The sequence below is a fragment of the Rhineura floridana genome, chromosome 14 (genome assembly GCF_030035675.1).
Source record: "Rhineura floridana isolate rRhiFlo1 chromosome 14, rRhiFlo1.hap2, whole genome shotgun sequence".
In the NCBI taxonomy this organism is placed as follows: domain Eukaryota; kingdom Metazoa; phylum Chordata; class Lepidosauria; order Squamata; family Rhineuridae; genus Rhineura; species Rhineura floridana.
The window spans coordinates 20,592,575-20,604,503 of record NC_084493.1 but is presented as its reverse complement, the minus strand read 5'-3'; the positions used below and the strand labels follow the sequence as shown (position 1 = coordinate 20,604,503).

Sequence of the window (11,929 nt, the reverse complement as noted above, 5' to 3'; positions counted from 1 at the left end):
AAGAGACTTTGCTTCTTCCTCCTCAGTTTATGCTTGCAACTGGTGTGGCCTCTCCTACATTGAATACACCTTAAAAGACATCCACATTTCATTAGCTGACAGCACTGGACACCAGCCTCCAAAGAGCTTCTCTGTGGGAAAGAGTAGGGCTGATGTGGGTGCTTCCCCCCCCCTTTGGGGTCGGGGAACAAGGCTCACACCATGCTGTGGCCCTGTCTCTTTCAGATATGGCAGCCATTTTGTATTGTGCCATTCCCCACCCAGCAGCCATTTTGTGACTGGCACCCACCACCCTCTCAAAATTCCAAATGTGCCCAGTGGCCCAAAAAGGTTGCCAACCCTTTAGTATTATCTGTGAACCACACCAACATCTGCTCCTACCCTGGACTTACCCTGTTCAGCTGGCTTCACTCTCCCTACTGCCGTTGATTAAAAGGAGGCAGTTGTTCATTTGTGTCATTCATTTAGAACACCCTGATAAATGCTGGAAGCTCATGAGAAAAGGTGGTTGTGGCTAACAAAAACCAGCCAGACAGTATTACAAAAACACAATGGTCATGTTTATTGGTCCATGTGCTTTCTTACAAAAAGGAATGGAACACCGACTGCCACCCCCACCCCAAAAAAGCCACTGGGGCGCCCTGAGGACCACAGCAGCTGATGGAATGCATTGTCACAGGAACGGAGACCTCCACACACACTCCACGCCCGAAGAGTGTAGCTGGGAGAGGGGGTGGTGGAGAGAGGAGCAGCCGCAGCAGGCATCCACCTGCTGTGGGATGATCATGACGCGAGGCCTCAGCAAGTGTGCGGGCCCCCAGCCCTTTGCAAGCCAGAGTCTGGCCCCTCCAGCAGTCATGGAGTTATTCTTTGGCAATGGCAAATGGCTTCTCCACCTCGATGGTGTTGCAGTCGGCAATGACGACATCTTTCAGGGGTTTATCCCGACTGTCTGTTTTGGTGTTTTCCACTTTTCTTACTACATCCTAAGGGGCAGACAGTAAGGAGGGATAAGAAGAGAGCTTGATATGTTACACCCACCTCTCGTGGAGGCCTCCAGTTCTCCATTCTAGTGGGTTCCTACAACAGGGCAGCCTGCTCTAGTTCATCTTTCTTTCTCTGTTGCCAGTTTGTTTCCAGGCCCAATTCCAGCCCTAAACGACTTAGGCCCAAAATACCTGAAAGACCGCCTCCTTCCCTACAGACCCTCTTGGCTGTTAGGATCAGCAGAAGGGACCATTTTGGTAGTTTCACTGCCCTCATCGGGGATGGTGGCCGAGGAGAGGACATTCTATGGGGCAGCCCCTAACTTGCGGAACATCCTCCTCACCAAGTTATATCTGGCAACTTCACTGTACAGTTTTTGGCGATTGCTAAAGATGCACCTCTTTCCTGGCCTTTTGACACCCGAGACGGATATTTTTAGGACCCATCCTATGTTTTGTGATGTTTGTGATTTTAAGTTGCTTTTAATTGTTTTTAACAACGTATTTTAAACTGTTGTAACCTGCCCTGGGACCTCAGGGTGAAGGGCAGGTAATAAAATAATAAAAATTAATTTTTAGGCATTAATTACTCCACTCTTCAACCCAATGCTCCTGGAGCGGTTTCCAATACAACCAGGGTGGGGAAACCTGTGGCCTTCCAGACGATGATGGACTGCAACTCCCACCAGCACCAGCCAGCATGGCTATTGGTCAAGGATGATGGGAGTTGTAGTTCTGTAGCATCTGGAAGGCCACAGGTTCTCTACCCCATGATACAAATTAGAACAGAACAGCATCCACCTGACCAGATAAAAATTCCAAGTTAAAATCAGAGATCTAAAAGGCCCAGGAAATTGAGAAGATTTGTGCCTGGCACCAACAAGACAACATACTCAGTACCAGGCAAACCTCTTGGTGGTGGAGAGTTCCAAAGATGGGGCACAACCGCAAAGAAGGCCCTGTGCCTCTGGACCCCCGTTGCCATGCTTCTGACAGCAGGCCCATCTTAATGCAGGGTGCAGATGCATGCAGGGAGAGGCAGCCTCCAAGTCTTAAGCTCTTTACCACTTAACAGGTGCGGGGAACCTTTAGCCCTCCAGATGTTGCTGAACGACAGCGCCCATCAGCTCCAGCCAGTTTGGCCAAGGGCCAGGGAAGATAAGAGATGTAATCCAACAATATCTAAAAGACCGAAGGTTCCCCACACCTGATTTAAAAAGTCTTTATCAGTACTTTGAATTGGGCCACACAACTAGGAAGCAGTATAGTTCTAACATGGTCCGTCCGTCTGGTCCTAGACAGGAATCTAGCTGCTATTATTCTGAACCAACAACTGCATTAAAATCCAATATGGGCTCAGCAGCAGCCACACAGAGCACATTTAAAAAAAAAAATAAGCCCACTTACCATCCCTTCCAGGACTTTGCCAAAGACGACATGCTTGCCATCCAGCCATGAGGTCTTGACAGTAGTGATGAAAAACTGAGAGCCGTTGGTGTCCTTGCCAGCGTTGGCCATGCTCACCCAGCCAGGCCCATAGTGCTTCAGCTTGAAGTTCTCATCGGGGAAACGGTCCCCATAGATGCTTTTCCCTGGCAGCCAGAGAAAGGGAAAGATGAACACTGGGTTCCCCCTGCAGCCGCAGGAGAGTACAAGGAAAAAGGCACTAGCATTAGCTCAGGAGCTCTGCATTTAACAATTCACCTGGTAGTCAAAGGTAACTGGGAATTAGATGAAGGCAAGGAAACGGGCTGATGGAGGAGGAGGGTCAGAGTGCTCTATCCTTCTTCCATGAAGCTGATTAGTTTCAGCGCTAGCTAAGGAGAAAGGCCCCCACCCAGACAGAGATTGCTGTGGTCTTCCTCCAATCTCCGCTAAGGAAACCTGTGACTCTAAAGATGCTGTTGCTATTTATTAAATTTATATCCCACCCTTCCTCCCAAAGGAGCCCAATGCAGCATACTGATGGACTCCATCTCCCATCATCCCTAGGCAGCATGGCCAATAGGGATGATGGGAGTTGTAGACCAGCAAAAATAAATTAAAAAAGGAATCAAAATAGATCTGGAGGGCCAGAAGTTCTCCATCCCTCTGTAGAGAGTGAGGATTCCCTTCCTTCCTCTGAAGCCTGCATAGAAACACAGACTAGTTAGGAGAGAAAAAACCTGAGGCAGGCTAGTAACATTTGGGCTTATTTACAAAGCTGCCTTAGGAGTTGTCTTGGCCGTTAAGATCCTTTTCTGAGGTCCTTGATGGCTGCGCCTTCTGAAGAGGCAGGAAGTGCTAACATTTGGGAGGGCCTTCCTCAGTTGTGGGGCTTTGCCTTTGGAACTCAGCGCACTGCCACTCCACCTGCCATCCCCACCACATTTGAAATGACAAAGATTTTTTTACCAATTTTCTCTAGCTTTTAATGGGATTTGAAATTATCCCTGGATGCTACTCAAGTCTCCTTTAGCATTTCATTTTGATTTTTAAAAGTTTTAGTATGTTTGTTTTAAAATGCTGTTAGGTACCTTGAGTTTCAGACTGAGAGGTGGGATAAAAACACAGTAATAAAATAAGTAGCATGCCTACTGCAACTTAGGAGACCATTCCACTTTCCAGGGACTTTTAAGAGAGAGCCATTTAACCATTGGAGAGGATACCTGGAAAATATCTCTATGGGCATTTTGAACCAGCTACAGTGGGGGTGGGGAACCTTAGACCTGGGCCCCAAACATGGCCCTTGAAACTCTCTCCAGAACATGCCCCTCTCACTGGCCCTGCCTCACACCCTACACCCTAAGTGTTTTTGCTTGGATGGAATCTTAAACTCTGAGAATGCCTCTTGCTTGCGGGGACGGAGGATAGAGAGGCATGTATACAGAAACAAGTCTACTGCAAAAAGGTAAAATGTTCATTTGTTGCTCTGCCCACTTTTGCCTCTGGGTCTACCCACCACTGGCACGTGGCCCTTGGAAGGTTGTCCAGAAGGGAATGTGGCCCTTAGGCTGAAAAAAGGTCCCCATCCCGGAGTCATAATAATTTAAGATCAGAGAGAGGGATCTATCCAGAAACCCTTCTGCGCACCTGAATTTTGTATTGGCTGCAACTGGCACATGCTGGAAGTATCCACACTTTAAACCAGGGGTGGAGAACCTGCAGCCCTCCAGATGTTCAACAACAGCCCCAACCAGGATGGCCAGTTGTCAGGTACGATGGGAGTTCCAGTCCAAAACATGCAGAGGACCACAGGTTCCTCATCCTTGCCTAAAAGATTGAGAACCTGCTGCTGACACTAGAACATGGGAAGCTGCTTCACACCGTGTCAGATCATTGGTCCATCTAGCCCAGTATTGCCTACACTGACTGCCACCAGCTTTCAAGGATTTCAGACGCAGAACCTCTCCCAGCCCTATCTGGAGATGCTGGGGATTGAACCCGGGACCTTCTGGAAAGCAGATGCTCTACCACTGAGCTACGGCTCCTCTGCAGAAGGCTACAGAGAAACAACTCAGCTGCAGAAATGTATTCTTCCTGCCCAGAGGATCCTTGTCCAACCTGAAGAATTTGTCCAGATGGAGAAGATGACAAAATAGTATCTGCTTGCGGCCCTGAGATGTCTCACCTCCTGTTCCATCTCCCCGGGTGAAGTCTCCTCCCTGGATCATGAAGTCCTTGATCACACGGTGAAACTTGCTGCCCTTGTACCCAAACCCTTTCTGAAAAATGAAAAGGGGCCATTAGAGTGAGGCTGCTGGGAGTGCACTCCACCATGCAACGTAATGCTTGGCTTAAGTCTTTCCCCGACCAATTCAGGGTCAGAGAGTTTCAAAGCATCAAATATAACCTCTCCCCATTGGTGGGCAGAAGAGAGTCAAGGCTGTTGGGGAAGATCCAAAGATGCGGGGAGAAAATACTTTGCTGCTGCAATACAGGTCAGGCCTCAGCGTCCCCCCCCGCCCCACCAACCCCCATGGGAGTGCAGCCTTTAGCCTCCAGCAGGCTGGCCCATTAGTTGGACAATGAATGTCCTAATGGGGATCAGCTCTTGCCGATTCCTAACAATCCCTTGCAGTTGCAGCTCCTAAAAGGCCCCAATTATGGGCATCGGGGTAATTTTTCCAGGGTTGGGGCAAAGTAAAACATTGAAAAGTGCTTCCCCCTGAAGCACGCTAGTTTCTCTGAAAAAATAAGAATGGTGCCTGTACATGTTGCCTTATATCTCAATTCTACAAATGCTGGAACCATCGTTTCAAAAATAATAAATAAATAAATGGGGGGGGGATGGTGCATCAAGGGACACACACAATTGAATCTCTTGTGTCTCCCCTCCCCCCACGGACGCCCCTGGTCCCAATGAACCATCCTGAGTTACGAAACCTAATCCAGTGGGGAAGCGTATGCGGTTGACTATCATTGTTCAAGAGGTAAAAACAGGGCCAAGAGGGCGGAAGCGTAATAAAGGCGGCATCCCATATTTTCTCTACACACAGCGGGGAGAAGCATTCCCTCGCCTGCAGATCTCTACCCAGATGGCTGAACCCAGTTTCCAAAAATGTGCGCAGTTCAGCTATCTGCGTGCTGCCAAAGCTTCCTGTGGCTATGGGGTGTACGCTGTTGTTGTTTTGTGATGTTTTTGTTTGGTGGTGTAATATATTTATTTGTGTTTTTACCAGTGTTGCAAGTCGCTTGGAGACCTTCAGAGAACAAGCAGCCGACAAACCTAATAAATAACCATAGTGCTGGCAGCAGCAATAAATGGAGGGACACTGGAGACAAATCTTGACATCCACCCAGTCAGGATTTCTCCCAGGGCCAGCAACAGCAAAAGGCTGTACCACCTAGTGGTCTACCTAGGAAACTTGGGGCAGTGAGCTTAGTTTGATATTGGCACAGTACAGAAAGCGATTTGCTGGTCTTATAATCTTATAAGATATTATCCCCTGATGAAGGCCTGCAGGTAACAGGCTGAAACGCGTTGGGTTTTATCTATAATAAAAGTTCCTATTTTCCAGCATCTTGGTCTTTGACCCCTTTTTTGATTTCTCTTTTGGATGCTAGCCACCCTCTGCTTATTAAAATGGGGTAAGCCAGCCCTTCCATGTTTGGAGCCCCCCTGCTCATTCTGCTGAGTGTGGCTCCGGTCCTCTGCCCCAAAGTCCGGCCCTGATGGCATCCCCTTTTCTTGACCAACATCTCCCACTGTTGCAGTTGTCCCAAATACCAACCTCACCTCCTATCCTTGCAAGAAGCCAGAACTGTCAAGGACTCACCTCTCCTGTGGACAAGGCAACAAAGTTCTCGATTGTCTTTGGAACGGTCTTTCCAAATAAGCCAATGACGACTCGTCCCACATCTTCATCTCCGATCCGCAGATCAAAATACACCTGGAGAACAAGAGGGGCCGCATCAAGGATTGGCTAGAGCCCCACCCCCTTTTCTATTCTGCATCCAGCGTTACATCAGCCTGGATGTCTAAGAGTCCAATCGGTTATGCTTGGGCGAGCTACAGCAAGACTGATACGTGAGCAGCCAGCTGTGGAACTGTATTGTTCATTTTACTGAGATCCTCTCCAGGTTACCCTGTGCTTGAATAGGCAGCAGTATCATCAGTACAGAAAAATGGCCACCAGATCACTGGCTTAAACCTGCAGCCCTCCAAATGATGTTGATGTATATATTCTTTTGCTATTATAACCCCCATTGTCCCTGAGAATTGGCCATACTGGTTGGAGCTGATGAGAGCTGGGCTCCAGCAACATCTGGAAGGCCAAATTTCCCATCCCTGGCTTTAAGGATCATAATCTAAATGTAAAAAAGGAGAGGGGGAGAACAGGGAGGGAAAGGGAAGAAAAAGAAACTGGGATGGGCATTTGGAGGGACTTTTTTCTTTCTGCATTGAAAAAAGTAATTTTATCATGAGGTTTGGACGGCATGACTTTGGTTGGGGGCAGGAGGACTCCCTATTTGCGTTTTATCTGAACTTTGACACTGTACCCTTACAGTTAGCTTTTGTATATTTGCCTGATTTTATGTTCATTGCATCTATAATAATAAAATCCTTTAAGAAGAAGAAAAAAAGGGGGGGTAGAAAAAACAATGTTATCAAGTTTCCAAGAATGGACTTTTGAATACAGTTGGACTTGGGAAATAAAAAGAAAGAATCAAAATATGCAATGCAAGAGCCAACATAAGCAGCAGCACTTGTTTGAAGAATTTAAATGCCACCCTTGGTTTAAAATAAATTTTAAAAAATCAGAGTGGTTTTATATTAAAATTCCAGTAAAAACACAAAATGCAGTGAACATAAACAAACAGATCGAAACAGCAGACTGAGAAAAGGAATACCTAGAAGGCCTGGGGGAAAAAAAGGAAGAACAACTCAGGAAGCTGTCTCATACGAGGTTAGATACTTTGTCCATCTAGACAGATACTGTCTGGGCTGGGAGAGACTCCTGCCTGAAACTTTGGAGAGCCGCAGCCAGTCAGTATGGACAATACTGAGCTAGATGGACCAATGGCCTGACCCTGTTTAAGGCAGCTTCCCATGATCCTGTTCTCTCCTTTGACCAGCAGCATCTCTTTCCAAAGGCTAAGCAGAGGGCTTTCCCATCACCAGTTACCCGATTCCCCCCATATCGATCGATTGAACCTGGGCCATTCTACATGCAAAGCATTTGTTCTGTTGCTGAGGCGTGGCCCTTCCCTATAGGTCAGTGGTTCTTAACCTGGGGTGCAACGTGCTCCCGGGGGTGCGAGACACTTTTTCTAGGGGTGCGAGGCCCAACCAAAGATTTTGGAAAACTCATTTATCTTAGCTGAGTTAGGCTAAAGCACACATTAAAATAAATAAAAAATGAACAGTATTTTTTTCAGGGGGTGCGAGAGCATATTTTGGAAATCCAAGGGGTGCTGGCAGTGGAAAAGGTTAAGAACCACTGCTATAGATGAAGCACCAGCAGCCAGAAGAATCATACCACTGTGGCAGAGAAAAGGGGGAGCTCAGTGCCAGTCTGCCTTTAGTAGAGGAGGGAAACCTCTGGCCCGGAGGCCAAATGTGGCCCTCTGGGCCTCTCCATCTGGCCCTTGGGATGCTCCCTAACTCACATCCATCACTGGCCCTGCTCTGTCCCCCTCTGCCTGGCTGGACTGTATCTCTGAATTCTGATCATGCCTCTTGCTTGCCCAGATGAAGGATCGAAAGGTTTGTGGGCCAAAACCTCCACCTTGCATGTGTCACGAGAGCAGCCTAATGTGCAAAGGAAAGAGCCGTATCCATGTGCTTCACCCACATTGGCACGTGGCCACCAGAAGGATGCAGCTCTCAGGCTGAAAAAGGTTTCCTGCCTGCTGTGCAGCAATGGCAAGTGGCCACTGCCTTGCCAGCACAGGTCATGTTTGCTGGCCGCTTTCCTTTCTTACCTCTTTCCTCCAAGCTGCTCAAAGGGGTGTACATGGTTTGCTCGCCTCCTGATTTTATCTGCACAACAACCCTGTGGGGCAGGTTAGGCTGAGAAGCAGTGACTAGCCCAAGGTCACCCAGTGAACTTCATGGGGAGTCGAACCCTGATCTCCCAGGTCATAACCCAACACCCTAACCATTACACTACATTAGTGCTCTCAGAGTGGGATTTTCACGGTTTGTGTAAGGACATCCTGGCTTTAATTTCCACACAAGTCCATATGCTAGAGGAGGAAAGAGAGGGGCCTATCTCAAAAGGGGACAGTCCTGGGTTCAATTCCTCATACGTACAGTTTAAAAAGGATCTGAGGTAGCCAGCCTGACACAGAATAGAGCTGTTGCCAGCGGCATTAGGAAACATCCTCCATCTCTCCCCTGACAGAGGGTATGAGGAAGGGAAGGGGCTGGAACTCACAGACAGAACGCTTTGTATGTCTGTGGCTCCGGAAAGAGTCTCCGGCATCTTGGCTAAAAGGCTCTCCAGTGGTGCTGTCATGACAAGACTCTGGAGCCGACGTCTGGGGCCCAGCTCAGCAGAAGGCGCAGGAGAGCCCCCGAATGAAACAGGGCGGACTTACCACATTTTTTGAAGTAAGTGAGGTAATACACACTGCCATCTAGAGAAGGGGCCTACAGAGCCTAAAATTACCTCAGAGCACCACTTGCCCCATCCCTCTCGAGCACATTGTTGATGGGGGCTATGGATGTTTATGGCAATGGTGTTTTTTTTCTTTTCATCTTATAAGGTGCCTCGGGAGGGCTTTTGCTCTTAAAAACAACAACCAAGAGGCCAGGAGCACCTTAAAAGACTATCAGATTTTACTGTGGCCTAAGAACACATGTTCATCTCTAATGTTGCCGCAAGAGCTTCTGTTACTCTGCTGCAATAGACTAGCCTTTTGGAAGCTGGTACAATAGATCATACTGAGAAGGAGGAACCAACCATCTGGACTCCCCATAAGGCAGCCTGATGAAATGACCAGATCCCTTCTCCAGGCCGAGGGAGTGATAGCCAGGCACACCATTCTGGACAGCCTAACCCTTCCTGTGGACCTCTCCCCGCAATATATGTGTATGTACTCCAACTGCCCCGATGGACCAGGGACAGCCCCTCATTTCTGATCCTTCTTAAATTTCTCCCTAACCTTGCCTTTTGAGAAGGCGCTGTTGCTTTAAAATGCACACTTCTACAGCTGTCAGTCCTCAGGGGCTCCCAAAAGCAAGGCTGCAATTCCTAAACACACATATCAGAGAGTAAGCCACCTTATGCTCAATAGGGTTTACTTTTGAGTAAGAATATGTCAGATGTATAAAAACATACGATGTGATAAATGTGTTGGTCTTTTAAGGAGCCACAAGGCGGTTTTGCATTGGAACCAAACACTGCTGTCCGCTGCAAGCTCGAAGTAATAATAATAGTGCTTGGGAACAGGACGCACACCTTTCGACCGAAGCATTTCTCCAGCGGGCGTGCACATTTATACAAGCGCATAGACACCCAAGAGCCCATTTATGCCATTTCTTTCTGTCAATTCTCAACCACACACCGCACCTGATGTAATGCGGCCCATTAAAGCCTCTACCATAATAAATGCATTAGTCTTTTTAAGGTGCTACAAGACCCTGCAGTTTTTAGACACAACAGCTGCTCAGGTCTGTTTTGAATTGCTGGCAACCTTTTGAAAGTCATACATTTTCCCACCCACGACGTGCATTCACCAAAAATCGCCTTTTAGGCTTTTTAATAATTAATGCTAATGCTAATAATACGCGCGGAGGATGGAGCTGGGATTGTGTGCGTGTGTTGCAAAGTAAAGGAATGCAAGATGCACCAGAAGAAGCGTCTAGCCTTCAGCGGAGTGAAATGGGGGGGTGTTAAATGCCCCCCCCCGCCTTCCTCACCTTGTGTGTGACCTTGGGGCCCTTCTTGCGCTCTTCTGCGTGAGTAGCTGGGAAGAGAAGCAGCAGGAGAGATCCCCCCAGCCCCAGCAGGGCGACAGCTGCCAGCAGCTTCATCTTCTTACGTTCGCAGCCCCAACAACGCCAGCCCGGCCACAGTGCCCGCCGCGCCGCCTGCATCCGCCCCCTTCCTCTTTATCTCCCCACCTCCGCCAGCCCCCCTTTTCCCGTCTCCAATGGTACAGCCCCGAGCCGGGCGGAGCGAATTCCTCAGCGAGAGCCATTGGCAGGTTCCATCTCGAGAGGGGGAGGGCTGCTATTGCTTCGCGGCGGCGTCAGCAGCGAAGCAGCTCCTGCGACAAAGGAATGCCACGTTTCCAGCCTCGTATTGGGCGGCATGATCGGCCAATGAGAAGCGGGCACGGAGAGCGGCGGCGAGACGATTGGGCCAAGTGTCAACAAAGGAGAGGAAGAACGGGGGGCGGGGCTTCCGCCGAGACTACCTTACCCAGCGAGTAGTGCGCGATTGCTGTCGTGCTCTTTGCTTACGGGTTGCTGCTCTTCACCTGCAGGGGGCAGCGCAACCATCCAGGATGGCCGAGATTCTGCGAATGGCAGAAAGGCTAGGACATCTGTTGCAGATACATTGAGCGAATAGCAGTAGATGCTTCTTTGTACTTTAAGCATTAAACGTGCCTATAGTCGCATCTTTTGTCATTCCCACAAATAACCATTGGCATTTCATTGGGTGTATATACATTTTAGCAAGCAATTACACGTAATATAATGCATTTTTGTGTTATTTTAATTAATAGATATGCATTTTTATCCACGTTTCCCTCTAACATACCTTTTTTTTGTACACATCTTTTGGTTGGAGTACTGCATTGCAAATTTTGGAAAAGTGGGAATTTCAAAGGATAGCTGCATTCCAGTTCACATACTGTTTTTGGAAGTGCAAATTAGATCAGTTTACATTTAAATGAACCAAACCCAGTTTCTTTTCTATCACCAGTGTGTGTACACACACACACACACACACTGTGTACACACACACACACACACACACACACACACACACACACAATTTGTCAATTTCAGTTCTCTCCACTTCTCACTTTTCCAGTCTTAAATTCTGTTCTCCCTGTTTCTGCAGCAATTTGTAATTTTAAAAAAAACACAAAAACCCTTCAAATTTTAGTGCAAATTTCCCCTAATAAACACATTTTTGTATGTTTTTAATTTTTGCAAGCAATGTCTCCTAATGTAATGCATTTTTGCATGTTATTTTCACAAATGTATTCATTTTTTTGCACACTCCCCCTAATATATTCATTTTTGTATACATTGTTTGCAGAACTGCATCTTTAAACGGAATTTAAGACTGGGAAAAGGAGAAACTGAGAGAACAGAAACTGGCAGATCCTTCCATACCTACGCATTATTCATTAAGCATATAACATGCTTCACAATTATGCTGGATCTGGTAAATACAGTCCATAAGAACTTGAAAGATGAGTTCCCACCTTCTTATGTGCAGTTACAAATGCTTGAAGGAGGGAGTCACCAATTTGTGCTGTGCAAAAAAACCCCCTTC

The 11,929-nt window shown here is 47.6% G+C and overlaps 1 protein-coding gene across 1 annotated transcript; it reads right to left on the bottom strand.

The window, feature by feature from the left end:
- Window positions 1-538: 538 nt before the first annotated feature.
- Window positions 539-10,533, bottom strand: PPIB (peptidylprolyl isomerase B). The gene is made up of 5 exons (XM_061595329.1): window positions 10,336-10,533; window positions 6,245-6,358; window positions 4,597-4,690; window positions 2,394-2,578; window positions 539-986 (listed from the first exon to the last, which is right to left on the bottom strand). The coding sequence occupies exons 1-5, from the start codon at window positions 10,510-10,512 to the stop codon at window positions 864-866; spliced, it is 693 nt and encodes a 230-aa protein (XP_061451313.1). The 5' UTR covers window positions 10,513-10,533; the 3' UTR covers window positions 539-863.
- Between the last annotated feature and the right edge of the window lie 1,396 nt (window positions 10,534-11,929).

Coding starts and splice junctions, on each gene's coding strand:
- PPIB (XM_061595329.1), bottom strand. CDS start 10,512: ATGCAGGCGGCGCGGCGGGCACTGTGGCCGGGCTGGCGTTGTTGGGGC. Junction 4,691..6,244: donor TTGCCTTGTCCACAGGAGAG/GTGAGTCCTTGA, acceptor TTCATTTTTCAG/AAAGGGTTTGGGTACAAGGG. Junction 2,579..4,596: donor CCGGGGAGATGGAACAGGAG/GTGAGACATCTC, acceptor TCTGGCTGCCAG/GGAAAAGCATCTATGGGGAC.